This window comes from Adiantum capillus-veneris, chromosome 27 (assembly GCF_014529385.1).
Source record: "Adiantum capillus-veneris isolate H3 chromosome 27, ASM1452938v2, whole genome shotgun sequence".
Classification (NCBI taxonomy): domain Eukaryota; kingdom Viridiplantae; phylum Streptophyta; class Polypodiopsida; order Polypodiales; family Pteridaceae; genus Adiantum; species Adiantum capillus-veneris.
Window position 1 is genome coordinate 25,500,543 of NC_140957.1, and position 10,853 is coordinate 25,511,395.

The 10,853-nt window shown below is 40.7% G+C and overlaps 1 protein-coding gene across 2 annotated transcripts; it reads left to right on the forward strand.

Annotated features, from left to right (window-relative positions):
- Positions 1-900: 900 nt before the first annotated feature.
- LOC147421661 (tubby-like protein 4) lies at positions 901-5,136 on the forward strand. Of its 2 annotated transcripts, none has more exons than XM_086503219.1 (9): positions 901-1,652; positions 2,017-2,119; positions 2,286-2,456; positions 3,303-3,358; positions 3,457-3,532; positions 3,858-3,944; positions 4,036-4,128; positions 4,282-4,349; positions 4,600-5,136. In XM_086503219.1, the coding sequence occupies exons 1-9, from the start codon at positions 1,090-1,092 to the stop codon at positions 4,673-4,675; spliced, it is 1,293 nt and encodes a 430-aa protein (XP_086359345.1). In that variant the 5' UTR covers positions 901-1,089; the 3' UTR covers positions 4,676-5,136. The 2 variants fall into 2 exon arrangements, with proteins under 2 accessions (XP_086359345.1, XP_086359344.1); XM_086503218.1 differs by having other exon boundaries at positions 903-1,652; positions 3,436-3,532.
- Positions 5,137-10,853: the final 5,717 nt, after the last annotated feature.

The following is a 10,853-nucleotide window of genomic DNA, read 5'->3' on the forward strand; positions in this document are numbered from 1 at the left end:
AGTGTGGCCGGCGGCCTTCGGCCACCTCTCTCTCTCTCTCTCTCTCTCTCTCTCTCTCTCTGCGTGCGCACTGTACTCACTGCAGCCGGATAAAGCAAATTGCGACACATGGCACTGGAAAACTAGTCTCCTTCTCTCTCTCTCCCCCCCTGCGTGCGCACTGTCCTCACTGCAGCCGGATAAAGCAAATTGCGACACGTAGCACTGGAAAACCAGTCTCCTTAATATATAGTATAGTATATAGTATTATAGTATATGCTGATAGTCTAGGAAAACTCGTTCATCTCTCTGTGTCTCTCTCTCTCTCTCTCTCTCACACACACACACACACACATACACACACACTGTCACACGCACACACAAACATAGGTTGTGCGCACGTACAACAGTACGTCTCTGTCTCTCCCTCACTAGATCTCTATCACACACACTGTCAACCTCTACAAAGAGCCAACGCGGGGCAGAAAGGCTGCATTTTGAGTCTCCGTGCAAGGCTTCTCTCTCATATCTCAGAGACAATGGACACAAACACACATGTTGTTTGAGCATCGAAGTCGTCGAGCTGATTTACTTGAGGTGATGCGCACTATCCTCACTGCAACCGGATAAAGCAAATTACGACACGTGGCTCTGAAAAACTAGTCTCCTTAATATATACTATAGTATATATAGTATAGTATATAGTATTATAGTATAGATGGCGTGGGTCCATGGTTCTAGACTACCGTCTGTTGAGGGGGTGTCGCAAGTTCCAACAAGCGCACAAGGTGTACCATGTTGGTATGTCTTTCTTTTGCTCAAAATCATATCACCACTTTAGCAGTTAAGTTAAGGGATGGTGATTTTTTTTTTGACACTACCTATCGACTTTGAACTTATTACTGCATGTCCCTGTCCTATGGCCTCCTTTCTTTGAAAGCAGACACACATGTAGCCTAGCTGCAGCAGAGCGTAACTGATTTTGAGTGCATCAGCGCTCTCTCTCTCTCTCTCTCTCTCTCTCTCTCTCGTGTCTGTGTGTGTGAGAGAGAGAGGCACACACATATGGCTGGAGCTTGGCGAGCATAGCTTCTTTCTCTCTGCGGAACCATGTCGCCTTTCAAGAACTGCATGCTCTCTTCCCAGCAGGTTCTATACAAGTCGCTCTACCTCAACCCACTAAGTGACTCTGTTGAGCACCCAGAACCATCATCAAGCGGCTGCTCCGAAACAACTACCTCATCAACAGCATCCATCTTTTCATCATCTACATTCTCATCAAGGACCTTTAAGGATCGAGCAGAGAGCTCATCCGATGCTATAGGGAGCGTCCAAAAGGAAAATGACCCGCCTGCGCAGAAGCTCGGTCGATCATTAGCTGAGGAAGGCATGAAGCTTGCGAAAGAGAAGCAGCAGGTGCATGCGCTAGGGGCACCATCACGAAGAAGAGAGCCTCTGCGTCCAGTTGCTGGTGGTTTGGTGCCCAAAAGGGGCTTCAGTTGCCAAACACGGGCAATTCATGTGCAGGGTGACGAAAAATGTGGCTTTGAGAAAGATGGGGAGGAGACTGCTCCCCTCTTTCCCCCTCCAACTCCAACCTTTTTCTCTCACATGTGGGACGAGTCTGAGAGCGAGGTGGCACCTGCGTCTGCCTGGTCCACTCTTGGCAACAGGTTAGTACCAATGTGACGCTTTTACATCATGAGTAGACAAGCCAAGAATGGTTCGTGTCTAGACAAGCTTTGCTTTGCTTTGATTTTGATGGTTCAAGTGGATATACCAGTTATAAAATATGAGAGAGTGCTTGGCAGCTCTCACATGCATAGTCTAATTTAGAATTTTGATAGAGTCATGTGCCTTCTAAGAGCAGACTGAGCTTTTAAGCTCAACATGTTCTACAGCTATTCTGTTGAAATTTTCAGTTTTCTATTGTTCAGTTTCTGCACTTTCAGCAATTCTCTTGGGAGTTTTTCTGGTTTCTTTTTTTTATTGTAAGCCTACTGAGCACTTCTCTTTGTTTCTTTCTTGAGGGAGTAGAACATTGCTGTGCCGACCTTTACCTCTAGATGTGGGGTGTTGTGTGTGCTACGTTAAAAGGGAGCGACACAATGGCATACATGGCTATATCCTCTATACAGATGTAGGTGTTCTTTGATCTTAAATCTAAGCTTGAAATTTGATTGCTGAAAATTTGCAGCTTGATGTGGGTACGAGCCTATTCATTTGAACTCTCACTGACTATTTTACTGTTTTAACCTTTGGAAAATCATCTTATGTAAAGTAGCTTGGCTTGTCTTGTGATGCAGGAGGGCCATGGTCGCCAGGATAGGAAGCTAGCATTGGCAATGCACAAGAGACCTGCTGGAAGGTCTGAGTTTGTGGTTTATTCAGTAGGAATAGACTCCTCCGCGAAGTTAGAAGTACTGGGAAAAGTACGAGCCAATTTGCTAGGATCCCGCTACTCCATCTGCGATAATGTAATCATCTCAAACTCTTATCTCAGTTCAGACAATGCATGAATTCTGTTCCACTTTATGAGGTAGTAATAGATCGAATCACATAGTAACAATCATGTTGATGTTTGTGTCTCTGATTGTGGAGAGAGGGAGGTGGGGAGAGAGGTACGGAAGGAGGGAGCGAACGAGGGAAAATGTCTCCTGTGTGTAGCACGGTGATCCAGGGTATTTGCAAGAGAGTTTGGCATGCTGATTGCACAGGAATGCATTCCTGGTCATTTCTCGTTGTTTTGGGTTTGTTGGAAACTGGGTCTCGCAGATTTGAAGGCTTGTTGCATTATTATAAACCCAAATTATGACATGGAAAAGAGTAACGACTCTTGTCAATTTCTTGTTCTTTTGGATGTTTCATATACTATCGGCTCTGCATGTTCCCTCAGCATGCTTTCGAGGAAAAATTAATCATTTGTGGAAAAGAGCTGTGGTATCGATGCAAGCAAATTGGAAGAAGCAATATTATGATTGGTGTTCTGTTTGCATGTCTTGAGTTGGAGTCTTGGAACCATTGAGAAGATCAATCAACCAGGGTTAGCTTTGTTAAGTTATAGAGGGTTTCCTGATGTGCTAGACGTGGATCTGTAGCTTTGTCTGGCACAGTTGAATACCCTTCCTCAATGCCACTTGCAAAGAAGCTGAGAGTTTCAGACTGTGTGAAAGTAGTGGATGTTGTCCTACTACTATGGAGGGGTCTTAAACATCCTTGAAATGAGTATAGTATGTCCTGGTATAAGATAGGGCTTAGAGAGCTCATAATTTGTTAAGGTTTGTATTTAGAAGGCTGAGGACTTTCTTTTGCTGTTCATGCAGTTTGACCCAAGTAAATCAGGATCTAATGGGTCTCCAAATCTGCTGGGTGTAGTCACGTGAGTTGAAAGTTCTCGTTTTGGTAATCTCAATCATTGTGTTATTTTAGTTTGACAAAATGATTGTGAGAACTCAGGTTTGAGCCGACGGTATCCAGCTTGACAGGGACATATCGGGTGATGCGTGTCTTCATCCCCAAGTATCAATCCACACAAATTACTCCTTATATTTATGTGAGTAGATACTCTATCTGAATCAAAACAAGTCATTCTTCAAGGTTTTCTGTAGTACTTCGAAGTTTTTTTCTTATGGGCTTGAATATGTTTCTGGACATAGTTTTGTTGTTTGTCTTTTCCCTGCATTTTTTTTCTTAAAGATATTCTTGAGTAGTATTGTCCCTGGACCCTTTTTCTACTTTGTTCCTTCTCTGGAATGAAAGTACTGATATGCTCTGATTGTATGCCGGTTTATGTGAACAAACGAATAGTGTGAGTGGTGGTTCTGAGGCATCTGCATGTATAGATATTTCTGAGTAGAGGCTAGTTGGATGTGAAACAGAGGGAGAAATTTGGCCTTGCTCCTGATTGGGAGGAACATCCCTCCAATGTGCATACACTCTACTCTCGCAAACCCCAATACAATAAGGTAAGTTCCTTTTTTGGGGAGGGGCAGTTTTCATTTGATGCTTGCAAAGATCCTGCAATAACGTGGACTCGCACACAATCATTTGACACAGGTAACAAGGTGCTATGAGCTGGACTTTAGGGATAGGGCTAAAAGGTCCTCCAAGATCAAGAGCTCGGCCAAAAATATGTTACTCTCCATGAATGTATGTAGCTTTCTTGGAAGCAATCAATCCTCCAAGATGGAAAATTGGTTGTTTTATGTAGCAAAGTAAACCGCGTCCTACAAACAACCGAACAGCATATTAAATTGTCTCTCATCACATGTGAGATATCTAACTTCAAAAATTTCAATGCAGGAGGATGGGAAGCAGGCTATTCTCATTTTTGGTAAGGTGGGAAAATCCAAGTATCTGCTGGAGTATCGGTAAGATCAAGTTTCTCAGATCAACGCATTACTCACCTGTTGTTGGGCTGTTGTGTATTTTTGGTTCCTTGAATTTCTGCAATACTTCTTTTCATTGGGTTCGTAGTCCGGTTGCTCATGAAAAAAATTTGCAAGTAGGCTGCATAGTGAGATCGTCTGCCTGTTGATCCTGATTTGCTGATGTTAATTGTTAGCTCACTTTTTAGCACAGCTTTATTTAATATCGTATCGGTTTCTTGGTGGCCTACAGATTCCCCTTAACAGCATATCAGGCATTTAGTATATGCCTTTCATCCTTGGACTCAAAGCTTTGTTGTACGATCTAATGGACAGCTTGATCGAAAAGGTACTTCGAGCTGCAGAGCTTTGTCTACTAGTCTTGTATATTTTGCCACCATCTCTCATCAGTTTGACTCAATAATATCCATGATAACATGAACTTGTTGTAATCAGCTCTTAGTCACCCAGAGCTTAAGCATGTTTGTGATGCATGTAACATGTTGTAGCATAAATCTAAATCCCCTATTGACGATTTTTTATTTTCCAAAGACATTTGTACAAGGCAGTAGAGCTGTCTATGCACACTTTGAACTAGATCTTCCAACATACAAACCCATTCTTTATGACCACTCGCTCGTTCATGGTCATGAAATTTTTTGCTGGTCCCTTGACCAACAGTTGGGAGGCAAACATGGTTCAACATATCTTCAATGCCGAATTTGTGTATTGCAAAAGCCTTTAAACTTTAAAAAACAAGCTGGGAATGAATGCGGTGTTTAAGTTGTGATATGTTGTATTCATTTGAAGTGGTATCATCCTCAACAGCCATGTGATATTTGGTGCCATTGTGAGAGCTAATTTTGTTGTTTTGTGCCAAATTCATACCAACCTGGGAATCTATTCCAAAGTTGTTCACTCTTAAAATTCTCTTTCAAGATTTTCATTACTCCCAAGAGGAAATTTCACACATGTTAATGTTGTGGCATCCAAGATGACAAACAGCATGATTTGCTGTGTATGGTTGTTCGACCACTATCTTCTCAAGAAACGACTTTCTTGTGCTGTTCATTGTGAATGTGGTAGTTGGGCAAGGATGAAAGATTACCTTTTTGTGTTTTGTACAAGGGTTGCGAGATCGGTCTCTCCAAGCTTGTGAATGCACATGGGCTACTGTTGATGAAGGAATGCAGTAGGGCCAAAAATTATTCTCTGATTGTCTTTTTTCTTGATGGAAAGCCAGAAGCGCCTTTGAACTGTCCAATTGAGCAAGCCGGTAAGTGCTGCAGAAGCTTGAGATAAGTTTTGGGAATGAGATGTGTCGGTCAAAGAACAAGGTAGCATGTGACATTATGCGAGAAATAACATGGATGTGGCTATATGTGCTATATCAGTTGCCTCTCTCTCTCTCTCTCTCTCTCTCTCTCTCTCTCTTCTTGATATGGGAGGCCCTCTTCTCTTTTCACACTTCTTTCATGTGGGAGCTTCCTGTTACATTCCTACAACCACACCCTATGATATGGCCCAGTGTTGGCAACCACAATCAAGATAATCTGTGCACACATGGTTCTCAAAAATAAGAGTAGAAGTGTATGGAGACATTAGCAATGGAAGGGGAGCCAGATCGGTCCCGGATTGTAGAAACAATGTACATAATAATGATAGGGCGATTTGGATTTGTGTGGTAGGTAAGGTTATATTGACTGTGATGGTCCATGGAAAAGGCGAAACAACTATACACTACTTGCGGACTTGCAGTTGACTTAAAAGTGGTTATTTGTTAAGCAAAACATGATGAATGCTATGTTTGCAAATGTATCCAAGTATGGTGATTATGTATGGTATGTTAATACGGATGCATTGAATCAAAAGGTGGTCATCATGAATGGTTTAAGCACTAGCAAACTTTGGAGGTCCTAGCTATGTTAAAGTTGGAGATGGTATCTCACATCCATTTGTGCATATAGAGGGAATATGCCATTTTTTATGGCAGATGGTAAAGTGAAGACCTTGGTGGATGTGCTTCGTGTACCTAGCATTACAAAGAACTTGGTTTTGTTTTGTCCATGGCTAAACAAGGTTCACATGCCGGGTTGAAACTTGATGGAGAATATGCAAAAGAATGTAAGAAGATTGGAAGGCCAGTTGTATAAGAAAAGAAGATAGTATGTAGATGTAACTGAGACTAAAATTGTCATGCTTACAAATTTTTTTAGAGTTATTGTAGATATTGACATCTAGCTTAAGCATATTGGACATGCAAATGTACAAAGCTTCAAAACAATGCACAACTAAAAGCTTGTTTTAAGTTTGTGATGAGCATGTAGGTAGTATACAAGTTGTATTTTACCTTCTTAGATTATCATATAAGAAAAGTGTGGATGTACTAGGATGTGGAAAAGTAAGGCATTTATTCATGTTGTGTGCACACTCCTTGAGGTTAGATGGAAGGGGAGAATACTTGTCTAATGAGTCTACCAATTTGAGAAAGACTTGGAACTTAGAGACAATTTTTATGTAGGTACATTGCATAGCGAAATGGTGTTGATGAGCAAAGAAAAGGTAGATTATAAAAATTACAAGAGCGTTGAATATATGTGTCATTATTATTGAGTTGGGCAGTCTGTGGCTTTCCACATCAAAAGCTTCCCTACTATTGTGCATAATGTTACATTGAAGAGAAGTTTAGCCCCTTCTTGGTCGCTTATCAAGAATATTATCCTAGCCTTGCTTGGTCACTATTTAGAAAATTGCATATCCTTGAAGCAATTGAGACATGATTTAGGGTCATTGCCTAACAAATAATAGTTAGCAAATACAAATCCAAATTGGTGGAAAAATCTAGACAGACATGGGATTGATTATGATCAAATTATAGCCTCACAACTAAGCTGGCTACCATTCATGCTATTATTGTAGTGGTTGCATCAAAAGGTGGAATTTTTCATCAAAGGAATATTAAGAATGTGTTCTTGCAAGGCAACTTGCGGGGAAGAAGTTACACACAATCGAATTTTAATGACCTATGGTTTTACAACCTTGCCCATTGTGTGTGTGTGTGTGTGTGTGTGAGAGAGAGAGAGAGAGAGAGAGAGAGAGAGAGAGAGAGATTAGCACCATGTTTGGTAGTCCATGACACATTGCACAAAGGATGGGCACAACTTTTGCCTAAAACCAAGCAACATCTAAACAGAGGGAAACCTCACATCTAAGCTAGTGTTGTGTACCAAATCCCTTATGCATTGTGGCATGGTGAGGAAATCCTAGACATTTATTGCAAGACCATTGTGGTGCACTCATGAATGGCTAGTGTACGTAGTGGTGGGCCTTCTTTCAGAGACACTTTATGGGTGAATTGGGCATAGATGCAAACCATTGCTCTACCACACACCCTGGTTTTAACCTATTTGTGGGTGGTGAACACAAGTTCCAAGTTGTGTTACACCATGTTGCCCAAGTTTTTCTCATGTGCTTAGGGTGTGAAAAAAACGAATGTTGTGTGTGTGTGTGTGTGTGTGTGAATATGAGAGAGAGAGAGAGAGAGAGAGAGAGAGAGTTTTAATGAGTGCTTGCAATCATGTGTCATTTTTATTGTGTTTTAACATGAAATTGTAGTGTCCATTATATACACATAATCACAAATGCCTTGTATATCATGAAACAACAAGGCAAAAGGCAAAAGGCTTACATTGAAATTCTAAAACAAAAGAAAACGAATAAAGTTAAAGACAATAAAGTGATCCATTGGCTAAGTTAAGGGGAGATGGGGGAGAGTAAGTTTAAATGAGTGCCCATAATCACATGGAATTTTTGTTGTGCTTTAATATAAAATTATATGATATTATACATATATAATCACAAGTAGTTTATATATTACTAAGAGCCCCATTTAAATAATGTGAAAGGTGCAAATTGCATATCAGCATTTTGAGATAAAATAAAATAAGAAAGACGTAAAATAAAAATAATTAATTTTAAATTTAAAACATAAAAAATATTTTAATGCTTTTTTGTAAGAAGATATAAATTTAATAAACATATAAAATAATAAAACAAGATAGTGAAATTAACCTTTATGAAGTTTTTAAATGAAAGAACCTTTTATCAATACCTCACATCATAGGATCAAACTCCTATGGATACACTTTTTAATCCAAAAAAGTGAATGCAACTTTGAAAAATATAATAGGATCAAACTCCTGTGGATACACTTTTTAATCCAAAAAAGTGAATGCAACTTTGAAAAATATAATTCAAAAGACTATGATATCTTTCTATTTACAAGACTTTGAGGCCCCTTGAGACACTTGTCAACAATGAAATTTGAACAACCTTCACCCATAATGCACCATAGTGTCAAGCAATGAAGTTTGAACGACCTTCACTCATAATGCACCAAGGCTTTTAGTAGGCCAAAAAGTATTTGACTGCTTTGATATGAAAAAGATAGATATGATAAGCACAAAAAAATAATAACACAATTTAATGAAATAGGCTTTTACAAAGTCTTTAAATAAATGAAAAGAATCTTTCATTGGTTAAAATATCAAAGAAAATTTCCAAGGAATCAATACTTCACATCATTGGATCAAACTCCTATGAATGCACTCAAGAAAAGGGAACATAACTTTCATGGACGTGAGACTTTCGCTTTTTAGCTTGCATACATTTGTCTCTCAACTCTACAACCCAAATAAAAGTTTGCTATTGTCCCTAGTGCCCATTGATGAATGAAAGGTAAAGTCTTCTTTGGCTCCCTCTAGGGTAAAGGAGGGAACGTTTAACTTGGGGAGCTTCAATCTTCTTCTTTGGAACTCAATTTTGAGCACATAGTAGCTCATTGCATTTGTCTTACCATAAGGTTTCACAAAAGTACTTTTTGAGTTTGTCGACTTCTGGATCTAAAAATTATGGCACCATTTTTGGAATCGTGTGTAGCAACATTGGAGACCAAAGAGAGCACCCACCAGGGCCAAAAAGAGTATGCTGCAATCACGGAGGCTTGATACGCTAGCCAATAGAACAATGCTATTTTAAACAAGGTAGCCATTTCACCTTTCGTGTTTCGGGTGCCACAAGTGGTCCCCAAAAATAGTACAAATCTACGGGTTGGTTTATCTTAGTATTGGAGGCCGTCACGTTACTGGCCCCTTTACCCTAGTCGAGCCATGGAGGCCAAATTCCAACGTCTTATTTGACTCTCGAGTCTCTCTAGACAACCATAACAGCAAAATCTCTCTCACTCCTCGTAATTCTCATCCTCCCCTAACTCCAGAAGCCTCCATGACTCCTCATCTTGTTATTATTTAGACTAGTATGGCCGGCCGCCTCCGACTGCCTCTCTCTCCGGAAACTTATTGAGAGTTGTTGAAGCAGATTTTCCAAAAGCTCTCGACTTTCGAGGTGGACCCGCCTCCCTTGCTCTACATATGGAAGCAATCATGAATATGAGGGGAGGTTGGCTGGGAAGGAGCACCGATCAGCATGGGAGTAGTGTGCATGTTGCTACCACTTTGTAAAGAATCTTGTTTCTCGTCTCCCTCTCCCTCTCTCTCTCTCTCTCTCTCTCTCTCTCTCTCTCTCTCTCTCTCGTAAAATGAGAAAGTAAGAACTGCAAGTATATTGGCAAAGAGTAAGGAAAGAGTATCTACTCAAACCATTACAACAATGTTAATGATGGTAATATTTTTGTCGCCCACACATTTAAGATAGAAAAAATTAGCAGCTAGCAAGTATGATGTCCACTAACTGCTTAAACAGAAGCTAATTTAAGGGCAAGGCTTGGTACTGTGCCATAGAAGAGAGAGAGAGAGAGAGAGAGAGAGAGAGAGAGAGAGAGAGAGAGAGAGATAAGAAGTTAAAATGCCAATCGAGGGGCGAAAGAGGTAACTACTCTTCCTACCTTTGCGTGCGTTAATGGAGAGAAAAACCAATGAGATTAGAGTTGCATGCTTTCAGATGCAAAAGCAAAGAATCGCTTAAACTCAAGGGTGAGTCAAAGCTATTGTGTATACTCACGTTGAGGATGAGCAATTATGAAATGATGTTCAGCTCATGTGAATTGGCGCTCTCTAAACTCCACTATATTGTGAATTTTAGTGGGAATCTCAGCACGCTACATCCATTGGCAGATAGAGATAGTCCTGCCTGTCCACACCCCAACTTAACAATAGACCCTTCGTCTACTCATAGTTGAGGGCAGCCAAAGCTTCCCGTTGGTGTACTGTCTTCCTGAAGGACAACCGATGCCAATCGGTGTTGCTGGGCTAAGCACGGTGAGCCTGAAAACGCCTTCCGGGTCACGTCTATCGGCTTGCCAAGAGTCAAGCTGCGCTGAATATGGTCCATGGATCTCCGGCTGCAGGGTCATTGACATACACCTCCAGATACCGGCTTGTGGACTACTGGCAACGTCCCTTCTCTCCCTCTTCGTGTATTGCGTGCTACAGGGCATTGAATTGTCTCTTTCAAACTCAAAGTTGACGCTGCGCTCTAGCAACGATGAAG